This window comes from Sceloporus occidentalis, unplaced genomic scaffold (genome assembly GCF_023333645.1).
Source record: "Sceloporus occidentalis isolate IW3139 unplaced genomic scaffold, rSceOcc1.0.p SCAF_5, whole genome shotgun sequence".
NCBI lineage: Eukaryota > Metazoa > Chordata > Lepidosauria > Squamata > Phrynosomatidae > Sceloporus > Sceloporus occidentalis.
Window position 1 is genome coordinate 35,283,811 of NW_028316985.1, and position 22,943 is coordinate 35,306,753.

The 22,943-nt window shown below is 48.6% G+C and overlaps 1 protein-coding gene, 2 long non-coding RNA genes and 1 pseudogene across 3 annotated transcripts; 2 read left to right on the forward strand and 2 right to left on the reverse strand.

Annotated features, from left to right (window-relative positions):
- Positions 1-339: 339 nt before the first annotated feature.
- On the reverse strand, positions 340-5,967 carry LOC149311940 (uncharacterized). The gene is made up of 10 exons (XM_089526616.1): positions 5,935-5,967; positions 5,805-5,855; positions 5,612-5,676; positions 5,017-5,095; positions 3,654-3,709; positions 3,498-3,579; positions 1,040-1,173; positions 815-944; positions 542-711; positions 340-421 (listed from the first exon to the last, which is right to left on the reverse strand). The coding sequence occupies exons 1-10, from the start codon at positions 5,965-5,967 to the stop codon at positions 340-342; spliced, it is 882 nt and encodes a 293-aa protein (XP_089382742.1).
- A 4,190-nt stretch (positions 5,968-10,157) lies between these two features.
- LOC149311941 (uncharacterized) lies at positions 10,158-15,604 on the forward strand. Its single transcript, XR_016281391.1, has 4 exons — positions 10,158-10,429; positions 11,136-11,423; positions 12,313-12,429; positions 15,046-15,604. It is a non-coding gene; the product is annotated as an uncharacterized LOC149311941 (long non-coding RNA).
- Positions 15,605-15,887: 283 nt separating this feature from the next.
- On the reverse strand, positions 15,888-17,854 carry LOC149311942 (uncharacterized; annotated as a pseudogene).
- A 3,129-nt stretch (positions 17,855-20,983) lies between these two features.
- LOC149311943 (uncharacterized) lies at positions 20,984-21,771 on the forward strand. Its single transcript, XR_016281392.1, has 2 exons — positions 20,984-21,222; positions 21,368-21,771. It is a non-coding gene; the product is annotated as an uncharacterized LOC149311943 (long non-coding RNA).
- Positions 21,772-22,943: the final 1,172 nt, after the last annotated feature.

Genomic DNA, 22,943 nt, shown 5'->3' on the forward strand with positions numbered 1-22,943 from the left:
CCCTGGGGGGAACTGGGATTGTCGCGCCCCAAATGGGGAAATGTCCGCACCCAACGTCCGAGTGGCGGCAGCGTGGAAAGGCCGCATGATGGCATCCTTGTCTTCACCCAGAGCAGCAGGGAGTCCCCCTGTCTTCTGGGACTTCTCAGGCCTCGGCCGGAGGCTGGGGATGGAGGTCCTTTTGGGCGGAGGCACGCCGCAGGTGGAAGCGACGTCTGTTCAGTCCTGCGGGGGGAAGGAGAGATGCCTTTTATTCGTGAGTCTTCCCATTTTAAGGGAAAGCCATTCCCCAGAGAGAGAGAGAGAGAGAGAGAGGGAAAGAACCCAGACTCACCGCATTTATATGGAGTGGAGCGTGAACGTCATGCTGCTCACCAGGTCCAGCCTCTGGAGCAGGACGGTCAAGATATCAATTACTTCCCTGCAGGAGAGAGAGAGTGAGAGAGGGGACAGAAAAGAGGGTTGGTTCAGGGCTGGTCTGTATCCCTGCATCCAGCCCACTGGCCACTCCTGCCCCAGCCCTGCCTTGCAGCCAACGGACCCTGGGATCAGGCCCGTTTTGGCCTTGTCGATGGTCCCGTGCTCCTTGAATTGGAACTGTCTGATCAAGACATTGGACAGGGTCACAAAGTGGGCCTCCAGCCAGTCCTTCAGGCCCTGGATGGTGCTGTGCTCCGTTACAATGGCCCTGATCCCTCTGAGCGCCTTCACCTGAGGAGAGAAGCAGGTTTTCTGTAGGAGGGTCACCTGCAGATGGGAAACTACCTTGGGTTTCCTACCTTGCGGATGAGCCCTGCGAGGGTCAGACCCTTACCTTGGCCAAAGGCAGTTCTTTGCTGTAATGAATCTGGTATTCGTTCAGTTTGAGAAAGAAGGTTTTCATGCAGATGTCTAGGTTGCACTCGGGTGAAGAGAAGACAGTACAGGTGAACTCATCGCAGGCCCTAGAGAAAGGGAAGGAGAGCCAATGGCATCCCTGCCAGACCCCTCAGACCCCGGGAGGGAAATGGGGGGCTCCTGGGAGGGGGAAGCTGCCTACGTTTCTTTTGAGTTCAGGAAATGCTGCAGAAACAAGTCCAAATAGTTGGATGCAACGGCTTTTGCAAGCAACCTCTTCAATTCTCTGGAGCAAGTGAGGTAGGTCTGGCACATCTGATGTATGTCCGCCTCTGTCTGTCAGGAGAGAAAAAGACAGCAGCAGGGGAAAGGAGGTGACTCCCGTTGGATGTGACAAGCCTTGGGAACATGTCCTGCCTTCCTATCAGGCCTGCTCTCTAATGTGGGTTTTGGGTTGGATAACTCTAAAAAGAGGGGGAACCTATTGTCTCTCAAAGGTTTTAATGCTCATTTCGGTTTCCACGCTTACCTTTGGTCTCAGAAAGACAAGCTGCATCAAGAATTCCCAGACCATTATATTAGGAAGCCACTGCAGAGGACCTGGAGCAAGTGTCAAAGCAAACTGTTTCCGAAAGCCCCAAAGCGGGAGTCCAGCCATGCGGCGTTTTTAAGGAGAGGAGCCTAACTTCCAAAACATGGCTGACTTGTAATAAAGAAGTGTTTTTTAAAAATCCCAATGAAGGAATATACAAATCTTCAAATAAAGGATTGGCAGATAAAACTTTGAGAGATGTATGAGATGGAAAACCTAGAAGCTCTTGCCAAGAAGATTGGAAGGAGGCAGTCCAGGATTGGGAGGAAAACTGGACAGATGTAATAATAGTAATAATGATAATAATAATAATGGACTAATGATGAAGAAGGGAAACATGAAGAAGGGAACTCTAGGAAAGAGGAATGAAGGGCATGTCAAACAGGATAGAAGATGGGATGAATATATTCTAGTATAGAGAAGAGGGGAAAGGAAAGAGGAAGAGAAGGAGATGAAGGGACCAGGAGGGTGGAAGGGAGAGAAATGAAGGAGAGAGAAGGGATCTTGAGAGAGAAACACACAGAACGAAAGGAGAGAGATTGATAGGGAAGGAGAGAAAGTATGTGAGAACGCAGAAAAGGTAAAAAGGGAGACGGATCTGAGTAAGTATGAAAAGGGTCTGGAGGATGTGAGAAGAAGGCCAGAGGAAGTAGGAAAGAGCTTTCAAGGAGGATATAAAGGTAAGAGTAGGGTTTAGAAAAGCCCTTATCAGATGAGTCTGGAACTGGGGGTCTTCAGCACTGGGCGGTTCGAATTCACGTTATTTCGCACAATACCATCATACCAGCATTCGAATGGCCCAATCCGAACTCACGTGAATGCGCGAGATGCCGAACTGAATGCGTACTGGCTCCTCTTTTTGGAGCGTGTTGGCCAGTGCGCTGATAAGGGGATTGGCAATATCCTGGATTGGGGCTCTGTTCGATCTCAGTGCGAATGGCTCTGGTGTGACTACCCAATCCTGAATTCCATCGCAAGACCCCCAGATTCCAATTTTAACTTCCGGTGGGTCTTTCCTCTTGCCGGTTCCAGGGAAGCGGGGGGGGGGCGGTTCCAGCGGCCTCCTCCTCCTCCTCCCGGCTTGGGAGCCAGCATAAGCTGCATCCCAAGAAGGGAAGAGGCGCGGGGGGCCGCTGGAATCGTGGTTCTGGCAGCCTCCTCCTCCTCCTCCCGGCTTGGGAGCCAGCATAGGCTGCATCCCAAGAAGGGAAGAGGCGCGGGGGCCGCTGGAACAGCGGCGATCGCCGCGATTCTAGCGGCCCCGCGCCTGTTCCCTTCTTGGGATGCAGCTTATGCTGGCTCCCAAGCCGGGAGGAGGAGGAGGAAAAAAGCATCCCCATTTACTTAGATGGCCATCCAGCCTCTTTGACAGCCGCTGGAACTGGTCCTCCCCCCCCCCCCCCCAGAATACATATTCACACACTCACACACACACACGTACAACCGGGCATTGCTAATTTGTTGCAAGGGAAGGTCATGGTAACGTTAAAACCAAGCAGGAATGTAGAGAGGAAACAGAGAGGAATGTAGAGAGGGCACGTTGTATCGCGATTGTTAATGTGCATGAGCTGGCTCTCCAGCTGTTTACTGGGCTGTCATGACGTGACCTCCCCTTTCACCCCGGAAGCGTTTAAGGTCGCAACCCATGCAGGGCACCACTGAGCATGTGCGAGGGGGCCGATACGAATCGGCCAATCCTCATGTTGAGCACCGGTGTGACAAAACATTCTGCACTGAATGCACTTTGCGCGAATGCATATTGGCCAATTTGAATCATGCCAATTCGGAGGGGCTCCCAGGTATGATGGTATTGTGCGAAATAACGTGAATTCGAACCGCCCAGTGCTGAAGACCCCCAGTTCCAGACTCATCTGATAAGGGCTATTGACTGAGGAGGTGAATGATGGGCAGAAGGAATTAGGGAAGGAGAACGAAGGGGAAGGAGAAGAAAGAGATGAGCGGAAGAAGAGCAGGTGAGACAGAAATGTAGGCAGAAGACCAAAGAGGAAAGGAGTGGGAAGAAGAGAGATAAGCCAATGTTTCTTTAAGGGTCTCCTTCCTTCCTTACCAGGATAGTGCCACTATGATGCCCATGAAACTCCTGACCAACGAGCTGTTCATCAGAGCTTTTCTCCTGAGGTTCTGGGACCCTGAAACGGAGCAGGAAAAGGCCATGAGATAAATGCACCGCTGGTCTTTCGGCCCTTTGGACAGAAGACCTTACCTGTCTGCCCTGGGCCCAGGATCAGCCTCTATGGGACAAGGACCGGCGCTTGGATCCTAGAAACAAACAGAGGGGGAGAGAAGTGAGAGGGAGAACATGGGGTACAAGGGGGTCTTCTTGGGGTGGCCCTTTTGTTACCTATGAGTTCTTCAGAGTTCTTTAGGGCGGAACAATGAAATGCACAAATATAGAATCATAGACTCATAGAGTTGGAATAGACCCCAAGAAGGGCCCTGACCCAGTCCAACCCCATTCTTCTGCCATGCAGGAACTCATAATCAAAGCATCTCCATTGACAGATGGCCATCCAGCCTCTGCTTAAAGACCTCCAAGGAAGGAGACGCCACCCAAATCTCCATTGATGGAGTCTGTTCCACTGTCAAACAGCTCTTACTGTCAGGATGGTCCTCCTAATGTTGAGGTGGAATCTCCTTTCCTGTAGTTTGCATCCACTGTAGTCTCTGGAGCAGCAGAAAACAAGCTTGCTCCCTTCTCAACATGATATCCCTTCCAATATTTAAATAGGATGGGAGACACCTGGCTTAAGGAGACTTATACCTGTGAAAGGCATCTAGGAGTTCTAGATTAGACCACAAGTTGAATGTGAGTCTACAGTGCGATGCAGCAGCTAAAAAGGCCAATGTGATTTTAGGCTGCATCAATAGAACTATAGTCTCAAGAGAAGTAATAGTGCCACTCTATTCTGCTTCGGTCAAGCTCCACCTGGAATAGCCCTGTGTCCAGTTCTGGGCAAAATAATTCAAGAAGGACATTGAGGAATTGGAGCCATGTGTCCAAAGGAGGGAAAGGGTCTGGAAACCATGAAGCCCTCTGAGGAGAGACTTAAGGTGCTGGGGATGTTTAGCCTGGAGAAGAGCAGGTTAAGAGGTGATATGACAGTCCTGTTTAAATATTAAAGGGATGCCCTACTGAAGAGGGAGCAAGCTTGTGTTCTGCTGCTCCAGAGAATAGGACCCGATGCAGCAAGGGAGGCAAGGTACAGGAAAAGGGATTCCAGATCAACATTAGGAGTAGTAAGGGCTGTTTGACAGTGGAACACACTCCTTCCTGAGAGATTGTAGTGAAGTCTCTTTACTTAGAGGTCTTCAAACAGAGGCTGCATGGCCAGCTGTCTGTCAATGGGCCTGCTTTGATAGAGAGTTCCTGCATGGCAGAAGAAGGGGGTTGGACTGGATCAGGGCCCTTGGGTTCTATGACTCCCCTCCTCCCCATCTTTTCCTTTCCCTGCGGCCCCCATTGGGGCTTCCTTAACTTCATGGTCATCGTATTAAGATGAAAGAAGAATAGATTTGGACAGAATTTGGACAGAAAAGGGGGGAGAAAGGGGGGACTCTTTAATTACTGTCAAAGAGGAAATATTCTCTAGGCCAAGCGTCTCAGGGATGGTCTCCTCTGCATGGGTCCCCTGTGGTTGTGGCAAACTGAAATAGGAACAGGAAAAGCATATCATCATCATCATCATCCCTCAGTCACAGTAAGAAGGAAGGAAGGAAAGAAAGAAAGAGAGCAGGAAGGAAGGAAGAAGGAGAGAAGGGGAAAGTGAGAGAAAGAGAAGGAAGCAGGGAAGAAAGGAGGGTGGGAGAGAGAGAAGGGTTCAAGGAAAAGAATGAGGGAGAGAGGGATGAAAGGTGGAAAAGAAAGGGAGGGGAAAAGAAGGAAGGAAAGAGGGAGGGAGGAATGAAAGGAAGGAGCAAGGTAAAAAAGGAAGGAAAAGAGGAAGGAGGGGAAGGAAAGGGAAAGGAAAGGAAGGAAGGAAACAAGGAAAGTAAGAAAAAGGAAGCAAAGAAAGAAGGAAGGAAAGAAGGAGGGGATGGGGAATGATAGAAGGGAAGGAAGGAAGGAAGGAAGGAAGGAAGGAAGGAAGGAAAAAGACCATGAAATAACTGGGGCCAGGGTGATGTTCTGGAAAGGCCGCTTGCGGGGACATAAGGACTCACCTGTCTGAAGCGGGTGTAGGATTAGGTTCTGCTTCTGCAGGACAGGGATCATGGCTGCCCAAATCCTATAGATAAAGAGAAGTGAAAGAGAGACCATGGGACACAAGGGGGTGGCCTTGGGGTGGCCCTGACCCTAAAAGTCTCCCCCCCAGTTTCGCCCTTTTGTTCCCCATGAGCCCAAAGAGTTATTCACCTTCTCCCCATCTTTTCCTTTCCCTGCGGCTTCCATCTCTTCATCGTTTTCCTATCAAGGAAAAAGAAGAATGAGTTTGGACAGTCCTCCAATAAAGAAGGAAAAGGGGGAAAGGACTTTATTACATTACCATCAAAGAGGGAAGGCTCTCTGCTTCAAGCATCTCAGGGATCCCCTCCAAACTGAAACACAGACAGGAATAGGATATCATCATCATCACCATCATCATCATCATCATCATCATCACCCTCTCAGTCCCAGTAGGAAGAAAGAGGGAAAGAAGGAAGGAAGGGAAGGGAAGGGAGAAGGATGGAAGGGAAAGGGAAAGCAACAAGGAAGGAAGGAAAGACAGAAAAAACAAAGGAAAGAAAGAAAGGAAAAGAGCATGGAACAAAGTGGAAAGACCGCTTGCGGAGACTTCTTCATGCGCCGGTCATTCAGTCCCCATCCAGGACCCAAACGGAGAAGACCTTACCTGTCAGACCTGGGCCCAAGATCAGCCTCTGCAGGACAGCCATCGCTCTCCGAATCCTACAAAAGAAGGAGAGAAGTGAAGGAGAGTTCATGGGCCATAAAGGGATGCTCTTGGGTTGGCCTTGAGCCTAAAAGCCGTTCCCTAAAAAGGGGGAGAAGGGAGATGCGTCCGCCCCCAGTTTTTCCCTTTTGTTACCCATGAGTTGAAAGGTCTATTCCCCTGCTATCCTATGAAGATAAATGAAGAATGAATTTGGACAGAATTTGGGCAGGAAAGGGGAGGAAAAGGGGGGGATGCCTATATTTCCTTACCGTTAAAGAGATACAACTCCGTGATGCAAGTGACTCAGGGATGTCCTCGTCAACATAGCTGACCTTGACTTCTGGGAGACTGAGAGAGGGACAGGAGAAGGAGATGAGTATTATTGACCATAAGGATATTATTAATTCCTTGCCCAAAGAGAAACCATTCTGGCCCATAGAGAATCACTGGGGAATAGTTGCCCATAGAGAAACCATTCTGGCCCATAGAGAATCACTGGGGAATAGTTGCCCCTAGAGAAACCATTCTGGCCCATAGAGAATCACTGGGGAATATTTGCCCCTAGAGAAACCATTCTGGCCCATAGAGAATCCCTGGGGAATATTTGCCCCTAGAGAAACCATTCTGGCCCATAGAGAATCACTGGGGAATAGTTGCCCACAGAGAAACCATTCTGGCCCATAGAGAATCACTGGGGAATAGTTGCCCATAGAGAAATCATTCTGGCCCATAGAGAATCCCTGGGGAATATTTGCCCACAGAGAAACCATTCTGGCCCATAGAGAATCACTGGGGAATATTTTGCCCATAGAGAAACCATTCTGGCCGATAGAGAATCACTGGGGAATATTTGCCCCTAGAGAAACCATTCTGGCCCATAGAGAATCACTGGGGAATAGTTGCCCCTAGAGAAACCATTCTGGCCCATAGAGAATCACTGGGGAACATTTGCCCCTAGAGAAACCATTCTGGCCCATAGAGAATCACTGGGGAATATTTGCCCCTAGAGAAAACATTCTGGCCCATAGAGAATCACTGGGGAATAGTTGCCCACAGAGAAGCCATTCTGGCCCATAGAGAATCACTGGGGAATATTTGCCCCAAGAGAAACCATTCTGGCCCATAGAGAATCACTGGGAAATATTTGCCCCGAGAGAAACCATTCTGGCCCATAGAGAATAACTGGGGAATAGTTGCCCCTAGAGAAACCATTCTGGCCCATAGAGAATCACTGGGGAATAGATGCCCCTAGAGAAACCATTCTGGCCCATAGAGAATCACTGGGGAATAGATGCCCCTAGAGAAACCATTCTGGCCCATAGAGAATCACTGGGGAACATTTGCCCCTAGAGAAACCATTCTGGCCCATAGAGAATCACTGGGGAATATTTGCCCCTAGAGAAACCATTCTGGCCCATAGAGAATCACTGGGGAACATTTGCCCCTAGAGAAACCATTCTGGCCCATAGAGAATCACTGGGGAATATTTGCCCCTAGAGAAACCATTCTGGCCCATAGAGAATCACTGGGGAATAGTTGCCCCTAGAGAAATCATTCTGGCCCATAGAGAATCACTGGGGAATAGTTGCCCATAGAGAAACCATTCTGGCCCATAGAGAATCCCTGAGGAACATTTGCCAATAGAGAAACCATTCTGGCCCATAGAGAATCCCTGGGGAATATTTGCCCCTAGAGAAACCATTCTGGCCCATAGAGAATCACTGGGGAACATTTGCCCACAGAGAAGCCATTCTGGCCCATAGAGAATCCCTGGGGAATAGTTGGCTCTAGAGAAACCATTCTGGCCCATAGAGAATCACTGGGGAATATTTGCCCCTAGAGAAACCATTCTGGCCCATAGAGAATCACTGGGGAATAGTTGCCCACAGAGAAGCCATTCTGGCCCATAGAGAATCACTGGGGAATATTTGCCCCGAGAGAAACCATTCTGGCCCATAGAGAATCACTGGGAAATATTTGCCCCGAGAGAAACCATTCTGGCCCATAGAGAATAACTGGGGAATAGTTGCCCCTAGAGAAACCATTCTGGCCCATAGAGAATCACTGGGGAATAGTTGCCCATAGAGAATCACTGGGGAATATTTGCCCATAGAAAAACCATTCTGGCCCATAGAGAATCCCTGGGGAATATTTGCCCCTAGAGAAACCATTCTGGCCCATAGAGAATCACTGGGGAATATTTGCCCCTAGAGAAACCATTCTGGCCCATAGAGAATCACTGGGAAATATTTGCCCCGACAGAGACACCATTCTGGCCCATAGAGAATCACTGGGGAATAGTTGCCCCTAGAGAAACCATTCTGGCCCATAGAGAATCACTGGGGAATATTTGCCCATAGAAAAACCATTCTGGCCCATAGAGAATCACTGGGGAATATTTGCCCATAGAGAAACCATTCTGGCCCATAGAGAATCACTGGGGTTTACGCATTGGAACATCAAACAGAAAGGTTTCACGGCGGCCTGGAAGCAAAGTAGAGAGTTGATGAAGGAGAGCCAGGGGAGAAGAAGAAGGGGCACCATGGCTGTCCCCCCACCGCTTGGCCTCTGCCCTTCAGCCCTCACTCACTTTGACGCGGTCCTTGAAGCTAGGCCTGGTCAATGGAGGAGGCTTGATATGTTCCCCGGCGGCCTGGAAGCAAAGGAGAGAGACAATGAAGGAGAGCCAGGGGAGAAGAAGAAGGGGCTGTCCTCCCACCACTTGGCCTCTGACCTTCAGCCCTCACTCACTTTCATGCGGTGCTTGAAGCCAGGCATGGTCAATGGAGGAGGCCTGAGTCCTGAGTCCAGGCCAAGGAGCCTCACAGAAAGCAGCCACTGGTCTCCAACGGCAGGGTTCCAGAATGGAGTCAAGCAGGTTCCAGAGCAGATACAGAACCTTTGTGAGGGAAAGCAAGGCTAGATAGAGGGTTCTCTGGGCTTTGCTGCCTAGAAGCCCTGAACATGCTCCAGATATAACAATATTCCCTGCAAAGATAGTGATGTTCCCTCCATAATAAGCCTCCCTTGAATAGAGGCATTCACTGAGTAGTCTTTGGTGAGGAGGAGGAGGAGAGGCAGCCCTGGCTGTTGGGGCCCTGATAGCATTTGGACGGGGTTCTGAGGCCACCGTCCGTCATCAGCATTGAAAATAGTGTTTACATTTATATTAAATGCCAGGATGATGATAACGTTTTGATAGCATTAAATCCACCTTCGGAGTGTAGTGGCGCCTCCTTCCTTGGAGGTCTTTGAGCAGAGGCTGGATGGCCATCTGCTGGGGATGCTTGGATTGGGAGTTCCTGCATGGCAGGCCCTTGCGCTCTCTTCCAACTCTGATTCTAGGATTCTATGAAGTGTATATTAAATTAAACGTAAGGGAAGCCTTCTGACTTGCCTCTCGAGAGACGCGACGGTTTTAATTGTTTGGCTTTGCTCTTAGGCTGCAAAGGCAGGCTTTTGCTGGGAATTTGGGTTGCTTCACTTTGTAAAGAGCTGTTTAAGGTTTCGGGGGCCAGCCTTGCAGGGCTGTTGTTTTCTGAGGGTGGGACCACCTTTGGGAAAATTGCTTGCCATTCTCTTTTTAAAATGGAGGGAGAAGGCCTGAAAGTGATCCTCTCTTCGAGGCTGGATGGGAAAGGGGAGTCCATCTGGGGAAGGAAGAGCCAAGCCAGATTCCTGGGAGAAGAGGGGGAAATAAGAGGGCAAAAGGGGGGAAATGGGATTTTTCCTCTTCCCATCATGCTCAGCGAGGACTCATTTACATGGCCACGCCCCCTGCGAGTCTGCTTGGCTGCTTTATTCTCCCTCTCCCCGCCCCAGAGGAGAGAGCTGCGTTGCTAGGGGCAACGGGGCCGGTACATCGCACTTGGAGTGCGGTGACGTCATCAGGAGGCGCCCGGAGTTTCCCGCGTGGCTAAAAGGCCCCCAATCAGGGCTGCCTTTCCAGCTGCCTGAGTCGCCGTCCCCGAGTCATCATTTCTTTCCCCTTTTATACATAAAGGGCCACAAGAGTTAACATTGTTGTAGTCCCCCTACAGCCCCCAGAAGGCCAGGTTTGGGGGGATTCTGGGAGTCATAGTCCCAGACAAAGGGCGCCTACGTTGAGGTCTGGCTCCTTTTTGGACAGAGCTGGGTTGGGGCGGGAATCGGGATGGAAGGAAAGAGTTACTTTTTAAAGGGGGGACTATAAATCCCAGAATGCAGCTCCTGGAGGTTCTGGGAAATGTAGCCCCTCCAAAGTAACTTTTCCAAGCTCCAAGGTAGTCTGAATGGAGTGGGGGAGGTTCTGAGAGTTGTAGTTCCAAAAAAGGGGGGCAGCTGTTGCCTCTAAAGTAAGCAGAGCAAGGAGGGGGAGTTACTTTTAAGTAGGGGGGGACAATGAACCCCAGAATCCCCTTCCTCAGGAAGGCTGCAGGTGGTTCTGGGACTTGTAAAGCCCCCTCCCCTCAAAGTAACTTTTCTAATCCCTAGGAAGGCCGATTTCATAAACTGGGGGGTTCTGGGTGTTGTAGTCCCCCCAAAGTGTGTTGGCCTTAGCAGAGCAAAGAGGAAAACCTATGGTATAGTAGAGTGGAAACTGTAGGTCCCAGAATCCACCCCTCCTCCTACGGTTCTTGGAGGCTCTGGGAAACATGAGCCCAGAAAAGTAACTTTTCCAAGCTCTGGGCTGAACCCTCCAGAAGGGAGTTATAATCTCTTTAAATGCAGGACTGCATGATGCACAGGTTTGGGACCTCTAAGCAAACATGACTTTTAAAAGGCTTTACCAATACTTTAAAGTAATTAAAGCATCTTTCTTCCTGCCTCCCCAGGAAAGGATGTCAGTGGCGGAGAAGGCGGAGAAGAGGGACACCACGTAGGAAGCCGTTCCCAAGCGCTGCTTCGGTGTCTGCAAGGACACGTCCGGACGCGGAAGCTGCAGAAAGCGCGGCCCAAAGGCACCGTTTCTGCGAAACCCAGGCGTCCGGAGAGCAAGGCCTTGCAGCCGGAGGACGAAAGCGGTTCAAAGGAGGCGTCCGGAAAGAAAAAGCGGCAAGTTTGCAGAAAGAGGGGGAAGAAGAAGCAACAGGAAGATGACAATTTGGCAGAAGCGGACGGAGGTGAGGTTGCTTTTGCTGCTTGTTGTGTGAAACGCGTTGGTGTCTCTCATGGCGCCCCAAAATTGGGCTGCTTTTACCCCAAAGAGGCTGCCGTTTTGGGTGTGTCAGGGGTTCAAAGGTGGGCTAGTGACACCCCACATACACACAGACACACACACACGATAGATACCGTAGCCAACAAAGTACATTTGTTCAGTGATTTGAACACTGGACAAGGATGCTGGGCAACTGGGGTTCGAGTCTCCGTTCCCTCATCTGCGGAAACCCACTGGGGAACTCACATTGTCTGAACCTCAGAGGAAAATGTGGCCAAGAAAACACCACTATTGGTATTATTATTATTATTATTATTATTATTATTAGTGTGTGTGTGTGTGTAGTTGTGTGTGAGAGAGATCATCTGAATTTCCAGGCAACTGGCCCCTTTGCCCTCTCTCCAACTTGCTGCATCTGAATTGAGGAGCCCTGGTGGCACAGTGGTTCAGTGCTGCCTGGACTGCAGCCACTCACTCAAAACTATCAGGTGGCATGAGGACGGCCATCTTAAATCCACCCAAAATCCTGTCCATCAGTCAACCGCTTAAGACCGTTGTGAGAGGAGAGCATGAGGGCAGCCATCTTGTATCAGCTCCAAACCAACCTCCTTTTTTCCTTCCTTCCTTCCTTCCTTCCTTCCTTCCTTCTTTTAGCACTATTTTGGCCCTTGCAGCCTGAGGTGAAACTGCTCTTCCTGTTGCACTTCCTGCTTCGGCTGAAGTCTTCCCGGCTTCTCTGCTTTGTCAATAGCAAGCAGGGGATGCTGGGACGCCGCCTCCTCCCGGGGTTTCCTCCCTCGCAGGGTTGGCGTCCATATCTCTCTCTGACCGCTTCCTCTCCTTCCTTCCTCCAGGCTTTTGCTGTTGGTCAAGGTTTTCAGAGGGGTTAGCGTGGCCGAATTCTCTTCCCGGCTGACCCCCGGCCAAAGGAAAGGGACGCTGAAGGACTCTGAGCGAGGGAAGATCCAGCGGTGAGTTTTTGGGGGTCTTCCAGTCTGTCTGCCCGGCAACAACGCAGGGAAAGGTCCTAGTGGCATTTAAAAAGGAAAGAGACCCCCAAACCTTAAGGGAAGACAGAAAAAAGGCTTAGACCTGAGATGATAATAAAGGGTTTTTGGTGAAAGGGGGATATCTAAAGGTCATCCAAGGAGGAGGAAGAGTCCCCCACCCCTGTCAGGTAGTCTGGTTGACTGCAACAGAGAGAGGAAGGTGGGGGGAGGCTGATTATTTAAACCAGACACAATAAACAATTGGAAAGAGGGGATATCTGAAGGCCATCCAGACTAACTGTCCTCCTTCCCCAGAAACAAGGGAAATGTCCATTAAAAAATGGGAGGGTGAGTCTGTCATTCAGAATGATTGACGTTAAGGACAAGAAAGGCTGGGAGGCTCAAACCAGAAATAGAACAGAGTTGGAAATGAGTATCTCTAATGGTTATCCAGACTGTGCTTAAGAAACAAGAGAGTCCGCCGCCCCTGTGAGGTAGTCTGGTTGACTGCAAAGAGAGAAACGGGGAAAGCTTGAGGCAAGTAAAGAGTTGTAAAAAGTAGATATCTAAAGATCATCCAGGCCAAGGCTGCTGGGAATGAAGCAGGAAACGGTCAAGCTGCGGTTAAAGAATAGAGAAGGGAGAGTCCGTCTCTGGTGAAAAAAGAAGAGAGGGAAGACCGAGGCTAGAACTGATAGAAAGGGGGTATCTAGAGGTCATCCAGACTGACCCCTGGCCAGGATACAGGAAATGTGCAAGGATGCCCCCCCTCCCCCGATAGACTACAATGAAGGGAGAAAGAGGGAAAGACCTAGACAAGAGAGACTGATGGAAGGGTTAGAAAAGGGGGATATCTTGTGGTCATCCAGACTGACCCCTGGCCAGCATACTGGAAATGTCCAAAGATGACCTCCCCCCCCCCCCCCCCCGATAGACTACAATGAAGGGAGAAAGGGGGAAAGACCTAGACAAGAGAGACTGATGGAAGGGTTAGGGGTTAGGCTTTAGGGCAGGGGTAGGCAACCTTTTTGACCTGGGGGCCGGATTGCTGTCTCTCAGACTACTGGGGGGGCCGAACCCTCCGGGGGTGGGGCCACGTGCTGGGGGTGGAGCTTCCACCCTCCAGGGGACGGGGCTTTCCCTGCTCCCTTTCCCGACCTCCAGCTGTCTAAGAGACAGCTAGAAGTGGGAGGTGGGATTGGGAGAGGGGGTGACAGGCGTGCGCCTGCCCTTCCTTGGCCCCCAGCTGCTTCTCAGAGACAGGTGAGGACCAGTAAGGGCCCATGAGGGGCAGGAGCAGCAGGCGTGCAGCCCCTGCTCCTTTCCTCGGGGCTTCGCCAGGCCTGAAGTGTCCTCCGAAGGACACCTCAGGGCTACCAAAGCCCCGTGGGGAGGAGGAGGTGTGTGCCCGCCTTCTCCTCCTCTGTCCCTTCCTTCGGCCAAACGGGCTCGAATTGGCCCTGTTAACCGAAGGGGAAGGAGACGAAGGGAAGGGCTTGGGCACCCGTCCCAGGCCCTTCCCTTCAGTTCTTCCCCTCGGCCGAAAGACGAAGGAAAGGCCGCCAGGGAGCCCAGAAGGGTGGCCTGCCAGGCCCTGGGCTCCCTCAGGGACCCTTCCTCCTCAAGACCTCCCTCCGGAGAGAGAGGTCTGGCGAAGGAAAGGCCCCCAGGGAGCCCAGGACGACGCCCTGCCAGGCCCCGGGCTCCCTCAGGGGCCCTTCCTCCTCCTTCCGGAGAGAGAGGTCTGGCGAAGGAAAGGCCCCCAGGGAGCCGAGATTTAAATCATGGGTTACATGGATATTTGATATATGATGAAACAAAATTGGATGGGAATGCAAAGAATCATTTAATTAGGAAAGCATTGCTTAGAACATGGGAGATATCTAGAAAGAAATGGTGCCCATGGATCCCATTACGGACATCTTCAAATGACGCTTTGTTTGAAATCGAAGATCTGAAAGAAAACGAATGGGTGACATAGGAAAATATAACAACGGTTGATGGGGGAAAAGGAGGATAAAATGTCCAGAAGAACTCCAAAAGGAAGGATATATATCTAACTGGTTTGCTTATAGATAATTAAAAGAAAGGTTTCTAATTGATAGTAAGCATCTAGGAATTGGCTGAGATGAACCTGAATTAGACCAAATAATAAAACAGTCCTGGAAACAGATGAGCAAATTATGTGACCTGATTAGGAATCCTGAATTAGAAGATGAAACTGAAGGAATATATGATTGAATGGGCCAGAGATTTAAAAGATCTTTACAACTACATTCTTGGGGGAAATTATGGCAAAATAAATTAAAACACACACCAAGAACTGAGATTAGAGAAAACCTCTACAAATCAATGTATAGATGGTCCCTTACTCCTTATAAAGTATCTAAAATGTACAGTAATAACCCTAATAGATGTAGGAGGTGCAAAAAGGAGGAGATAGGTAGATATTGACACTGTTGGTGGCAGTGTCCTAAGTCAAAGTTATTCTGGGGAAGAATAGATAAGGAACTGAATTAAATGTCTACCTTCTGAATCTGACTGATACCTGGAATTTGGGGGAAGAGAAAGAAAAACCTTTATTCTATATGATTATAGCGGCAAGAACTGTCTTTGCATAAGATTGGAAAACAGAGGAGATCCCTACAATAGAAGCATGGAAGCATTAGATATGTACGAAATGGACAAATTAGCTACTCTCATAAGCCAAAAAAGGCTGGAAATGTTTGATAAAGAATGGAAGCCTTGGAGAAAATACCTGCAAAAAGACCTTCAGGGAGAATTAGTTACTGCTTTTGAGAATGATTAATAAAGGAGGGAAAACGTTTAGCAGGATTTTAAACAATCTCTGTTTAAGGTATTGTTAGTTACGATGAGTAGAAATGAAGATTAAGGAACACAAGGTTTATAAGCTGATCCTAATGACTTTTATAGTTGTGATATAGTTTTTGTTTACTAAGAGTTAGTATGATACATCTATGTAAGGGATACAGTGCACTCAGTAAGTATTAGGAAGTGTCTAGAGTTAAAGATAGCAGGCATAATCTATGAAGCGTCATGAAATCGGTCATCAGTTCTGCAAGATATACAGATTATAGGTAAAATTGGAATGGTTTAGATGATGTTGTTTTTTGGAAATGTTGTTTTTATTGTCACTGAGTGTGAATTATAAAATTTAAATGAAGTTTAATATACAAAAGTACATCCTACAAACAAATTTGCTACTTCAGCTGTTTCAAAACCATTATACTATTACAAAACATTAAACATTATAAAACCCTTGTAACTATAAATCTTCTCCTTTTACTTTTGTAATTACACTTATTTCAAATCTTTCAAAACCCAGAATTTACATCCTGATACATAAATAATCTAGAACCAAAACTCACATACATGACATAAACATATGACAAGAGTATATGCGCAATGGATGCCATTTCTCAGGTGATGCCTGGTGTGGCCTCCGTCAGCCATGGCCAGAACTTCCTCCATTTGTTGGATGACATCCTCCCTCATTCTATTACAGTCAGAGTCTTTATTTTGCTCAATACAAAACGGACAGCGATGCTGACATCCGATTGCGTTTGTGTCACTAACTCTTTCTTTCTCTGGAAAACCAAAGCTAGCAAAACATACAGATTTACTAGTCTAATTGTTCATAGAATCATAGAGTTGGAAGGGACTGCAAAGGCCCTGATCCAGTCCAACTCCTTTCTGCCATGCAGGAAATCCAGATCAAAGCATCCCCGACAGATGGCCATCCAGCCTCCATTTGATAGACCTCCAAGCAGGGAGACTCCACTACACTCCGAGGAAGGAGTTTGTTCCACTGTCAGACAGCCCTTACTGTCAGGAAGTTCCTCCTAATGTTGAGGTGGAATCTCTTTTCCTGCAGTTTGCATCCATTGCTTCAGGTCCTAGTCTCTGGAGCAGCAGAAAACAAGCTTGCTCCCTCCTCAATATGACATCCCTTCAAATATTTAAACAGGGCTATCATATCACCTCTTCACCTTCTTTTCTCCGGGCTAAACATACCCAGCTCCCTAAGGCGTTCGTCATAGGAAATGGTTTCCAGACCATTCACCATTTTAGTCACCCTCCTCTGGACACATGGCTCCAGTTTCTCAATGTCCTTTTTGAACTGTGGCGCCCAGAACTGGACACAATATTCCAGGTGGAGCCTGACCAGAGCAGAATATAGTGGCACTATGACTTCCCTTGATCTAGACACTATACTTCTATTGATGCAGCCTAAAATTGCATTGGCCTTGTTAGCTGCCGCATCGCACTGTTGACTCATGTTCAACTTGTGGTCTACTTGGACTCCTAGATCCCTTTCAGATGTTGTCTCCTTAAGCCAGGTGTCCCTCATAATCCTATATCTGTGCATTTCATTTTTTCGCCCTAAGTGCAGTACCTTACATTTCTCCCTGTTGACCAAGGGACTTCCCAGAATGAGTCCACTGTCCCCCCTTTGTGTCCTCTCTTCCTTTTCCTCTCTGGCCTTCAACGCGGTCCTCTGACCCCTGTCTCCGGCTCCAGTCCAGAGGCCACCGCTTCCCAGGGCTGACCGGCTAGGTCCGGCCAATCCAACGCAGCGGCTACCTTCTCTCAAGTGTCCTTGGCCGAGGGACAGTCCTTTATAAAGTGTTCTGTGGTCTCTTTGTACAATTTTCCAGTCACACAAGATTGTTTTTGACCCAACAGTCTAGGACACATTTGCTCTGCTTCCTTCAGCCAAGGCTGATTCCCCTTTAAACAAGATATTTGGTGGTAAAATCTCCATCGAATGTCCCAGAGACCAAAGGGGACCCTCCGGTCCGTGAAACACTCAATGCTTTGGGGCCAATCTTTTAAATAGAAAGACAACTGGTCCTTCTTGGTGTCTTTTTCCATCTGAGGCTGTAAGTAAACCACCCTCACCATTTCTCAATACACAAAACCCTTCAAGGTCCTGATGCATCCCGCCTTGGTCCGAAACCACTCTGCCAGGACTTTGTTCTGCTGAATCTGCCCATAGACCTCCCTGAGGAAATTGGGGGCCGGACTGTTTCATGGCGGCCGTCACCCGGAAAGGCCCCGGTTCTTCCTCCCGCCACCATTTCTGGGCCCAGCTCTCATTCACCCAGTGATTGGCAAACAGGGCTAGCCACCCCTCCAGGCCAGATCCACGATGAAACCGTTGGCTGAGTTTCCCAAAGTTCTGGCTGAGGAAAGCTGAGAGGAACCTGAGTCTCAACGCAGGGAGGCCTAGCCCCCCCTGCTCCACTTTCCTATAGGCCACGGCCCATTGAGCCAAAGGGAAAAAGGCCGTTCCCCAGAGAAAACGGAAGACCAGTTTCTCTGCCTCCCCCAAAACCTTTTGGGGAGGAGGATACACTGCGGCGAGAGTCAAGGCCTGCGGCATCAGGTAAGTCTTTATGTACAATGCTTTCTGGTAAACATTTAACTGCCATGGTTTCCATCTATCAAAACACGCCTTTATTTTTCCCAACCAGAGATACCAGTTCTTTTCCCACCCGAAAAGTTTAATAGAAAACATTAAACCTAACATTTTATATTCCCCTAATTTTTCTGACTTTTCGCATTGCTCCTCCTGAATCCTACTAACAACTTCTACTGGAGTCAAAATTAAACCTTCCTTTTTTCGGGAAAAGGAAATCAAAGAGCTTTTCTGCAGGTTTATCTGAGCCCCTGAAGCTTGCTGATATCTCTCAAAAATAGCCATAGCTGAAGCTATCTCCTTTCGATCGTTCACAAAGAGGGAAATGTCATCCGCGTGGGCTGCGTATTTCACCTGCTCAACCGCAGCGTCTATGGGAAAAGGCATGACTCCTCTGCTGGGCTTCAGGGTGACCCTCAAACCCTTCATGCTTTCCTCTGCCTGGATTTGGCAAAGGACCGAATCTAGAACCAGGACGTAGAGGAGGGGGCTCAGGGGGCAGCCCTGCCTGACCCCCGACTTCATCCTAATCAGAGTCCCCCTGTGTCCATTCACCTGAGGAGTCACCTGCGCCTTCAGATAAAGCAGTTGGAGATACCTAACAAAGCGGATGGGGAGACCCCTCCCTGCCAGCGCTTCCCACATAAACTGATGGTGAACGCGATCAAAAGCCTTGGCCTGATCCAAGAGCAGTATTTCCCCTTTTCCCACTTGCCTTTCTGGGCCAAATGAAAGACCTCTCTAAACAAACACAGAGAGTCCACCATAAAGCGCCCTGGAACGGCACTGGTTTGGGAAGCTAAAACGATTTTGGGTGCTATTTTTGCCAGTCTGTTATTCAAACCTTTGCCACAATCCTGTAATCCACATTTGTCAAAACGATCAGTCACCAGTTTTTGGGCAAAGTCAAATCTCCTTGTTTGGGAAAGAAAATCAAAACGCCCTGATAAAAGGAGTCTGTGAGGCTCTCTCTAGACAAGAGTTCATTGATGACTCGGGTGAGAGCGGGAACCAGCCACTTGGCAAAGGCCTTGTAAAAGCTCCATCCGAGTCCATCTGGTCCCAGAGCCGATTTGCCCCTTCCCTGGACAATGACCTCCTGGACTTCTTTCTCTGTCACAGGGGCCACCAATTCATCCCTGTCTGTTTGAGTCAGCCCTGGGTACATCTTCTCTAGGATATTTTGGGGCACGTGTTCCAAGAAAGCCTTGATTTTCTCCCTTCCTATTTCTTCCCCTGCGTATAAGTCCCTATAGAAATCCTCCATCACTCTCAGCATTGCTCTGGGGTCTCTCCTGACTGGGTCCTGCTCACTGTGCCTCAAGCCCCCCATGACCACTGAGGCTTGAGGAGCGTTGGCTCTGGCCCAATCCTCAATGTCCACCACTAACCCCTTGGTCCTGAATTCTTTATGATATTTCTTCTTACGTTCCTGCTTAGTTTGAAATTCTCTTATTACATCTCTGGACCATTCCAACACATTCTGCTTTACTGGAAGGCCATTGTTAACCTTGTAATGGCATTTCAAGAATTGGTAGACTGCTGCCTGATAGCCCTACAAATATTTCCTATTGATAACATATTGGTAGTTTTGACAAGTCTTCTTCAGGACTTTTTTGGCCAGACAGACAGTTCTCCAACATAGAGATCCTGCAGCGTCAGCATATTTGCCAAGACGCCCGCAATCTCCTCCTTGCAGCTGGCGTTGCCAAGCGTCTTTGGGCGAAGCCTCCACAGAGGTTTCCCTCTGGAGTAGATCTCACCCAGAGCAAAATGCATGTGAAGCATGGCATGGTCAGACCACGGAGTGACCGGTCAGTTGGCAACTCAAGGCCTTCAGTTCGGCGGGGGCTCTGATCCTGTCCAATCGACTAGCTCTGTCTTCCTGATACCAAGTGAATTTGCCTCCCTCCAGTGAAACATATTTATCCATAAATGCTTTTTTGCAGGGAAGAGGGGAAAAACTCAACCGATTACTCGCTTCCAAGGCTTTATCTTTTCAATTACGATCTGAGAAAAAGGTCTCTAAAAGTTTCTCCTCGGGTGTTAAAGCGGTTGACTTTTTCCCCGTTTTACCTCGATCCACATAATTTGAATAGTCTGATAGTCTGGTCCTATTATTAAAATCCCCTACAACCAATAAATGCCTGTAAGTAGCACAATACCCTTTCAAATGAGGCCAAAATGTTTTCCGTTGCGATGCCACCACTGGGGCATAAAGCCCGCAAAGCCGGAAAGGAGTCCTTTCTTCCTTCCCATCCTTCGAAATCCCCAGCAAAGTAAAGTCCACAACCAGCAACCTGCCCGGTAAAGCCTCCAGGACAAAGTCAATCTGCAGGTCCTGCCGAGCTTTAAATAAGACCGCCACGCCTGCCTGGTGTTCCTCCCCATAAGACCAAATGGAGGGTCCTTGCGTCCAGAGTTTCTGCCCCTGGGAGCGTTGCTGCTCGCTCACCAGGTGGGTCTCTTGCAAGACCACCACGTCGTGCGCCATGGTTGCCAGAAGAGGAACGATCTCCTGCCGCCTGTCGGCCATCCTCAGCCTTCTCACGTTCCAAGAGGCGATTCTCAGGGACACCGTGATTAATCTTGGCTTAACATTACCTCAACCCTGATTATCAAAACCCAAATAATCATAACAATGTCAAGATTAATGTCATTATTAAACATTTCTATAACCATTAAACAGCTAATTGATTTTCCTTCCCAAACAAAAACTGTCATTGTTACTATATTTCTCAATTTAATTTTAATTTTGATTTTGAATTTTAATTTTAGTTTTAATTTTGAATTTGACTTAATTTTAATGTAATTCTAATTTTGAATTTGACCTAAATTTAATTTAATTCAATTAAAATACATTCAGGTAAATTCTTTCCAAATAAAGGCTTCCCAACCATTCTAGGCTTTTTTGTTCTCTCCAAGTTCCTCAGCCCTCTGGTCCTCCGATTCCAGCTGGGTCCTCTCTACCTCCTCTGGGGCAACCGGAGGTGTAGCCTCACCAATTTGGGGGGAAGAGGAAAGGGGTGAAGAGACAGGGGTTGGTAAAGAGGACACTGGGAAGGTGGAGACAAGGGAGGGAGCACTGGAAAGAGGAGGAGGAGGAGGAATGCCTCCGTCAGGGGCCAGGGGTAGAAGGGGGCAGGAAAGGGATTCTGCACCTGTCCCGCAAGGCTCCACCAATCTATTACCAGATTCCTGTATTGAAGCTACTGTTTCTTCTGAAAACAACTGCGGTGAATTCTCAGATGCTGCACTGTTCTCTGCTAGTACTTCTGCTGGTACTTCTGTCCCTATTGGTTCAGCTGCTACTTCTATCACCATCGTTTCAGGTGGGTCTTTAGAAGGATCTTCAGGACTTTGGTTTGGGGGGGTCAACCATCTGCCTCACCTCCATCTGCTCTGTTCCTCCTATCACCTTCTCCCCCTCCCCTTCACTCCTCTGTGTGTTATGTTCCTTTTGTTTTTTCTTCTTAGGGGTCTTTGGAGTCCTTTGCCCCTTCAATTCCTCTGTCTGCATGGGTTGTCTATCTGCTATCTCCTGGACAGCTACCAAGACTTCGCTATCGGTCAAGACGGATCTCTTCCAGCAGGCCTTTCCAGATTAACCATCCCGGCCCAGGTTCCCTGATTCCCTCATTCCTCCCGTGGCCCCATCTTAGTGATGGTTGAGGATCAACAGAGGGATATCAGGGTTTTTAGTTTTTAATTGTTGTTTTTATGCATTGATATTGTGTTTTAATATGTTATACTGTTTAATACTGTCTTAAGGGGGGAGGGATAAAGTGTTTTTAATTGTCATATTTTATATTTTACTGTTGTTAACCGCCCGGATTGGTTTGCCAGAGGGCGGTATACAAATAAATATTATTATTATTGTTGTTGTTGTTGTTATTATTGTTGTTGTTATTATTGTTATTATTGTTATTATTGTTATTATCATTATTATCGGTGGGCTCCTCATTGGCCAACCTACTCTGCCCCTCTTCTTCATGCACAAGAACATGAAACCTATTGCTCTCTGTGACTATCTGTTCCCGGGGACCCCTCCTCTCCTGTGGCCTCCCCTCTTCTCCGCCTGCCCCTCGTCTGAGCACTACATTCCATTCAGCAGCTATTGCGAGTCTGTCTTCTGCAGTTTGTCTTTCTTCCCTTGCAAGCAATGAGTCGCTATGCCTGCCCCTGTCCTCCTGCTGCTCTGAATTTGCTAACTTCTCTCCCCTCGTTCTTAAGTCCTCCCTCAAAACCCTTGTCTTCTCCTGGACTTCTGCCCTTTCTTTTCTCGTTTTGGCTACTTGCTGGGCCTTCTTAAAGACTCGAGCATCTTGCTGGTTATAATATGCCTGAGGGCACCAAAAGTAAGTGTGACCCAGTTCCCCACAAAAGTTGCACTTGATGCTGCTGTAGCACGCAGCTGTCGGGTGGCCCCTGGTGCCGCACCGTGAACACAAAGGAGTGGTGCACAGGCGCCTCTGGTGCTCATAGGACCCACATGGGAAGCAGGCCTCAGGTTGGCCACTGTACCTGGTGATCCCTCTATCAGCCCCTAGGAAAAAGTACTTAGGTATCTTGCCATGTCTGTACTCAGGGTCTTCATTTTTAAAGGAGACTACGCATCTGTATTCCCTTGTCCAGTAGCCTTGCTCATCTTCCTTTTTATCTGGCCCTGTCAGGATCGTGGCGTATTTAGACACCCACCTCGCTACGTCTTCAGCAGGGGTAGTAGTGGTTCTGAAATTTATAGTTAGAACCTTGGTATCACCTCTAAATAAAGGGAACATCTCATATTCCGACAGAAGATCTGGGTTCGGACGTTTCACCCTCTTACAGTGAATCCAGAAATGCCTGTAAACTCTTTCAGATGCTAAACATACATCTATTTCTGTAGATCCCGGAAGCTGAATCACTGCCACAATATCTTCCCTCTGAGCATCCAATGTGTCTTTCAGAAGCCGCTTTGAAATATAGGCCCATGACCCTTTCTCAGGGTCTGACCCTAAATATTTAAACCGTATTACAAAGCGTGCTCTAGGGTTTCTTACATCCGAGGCTT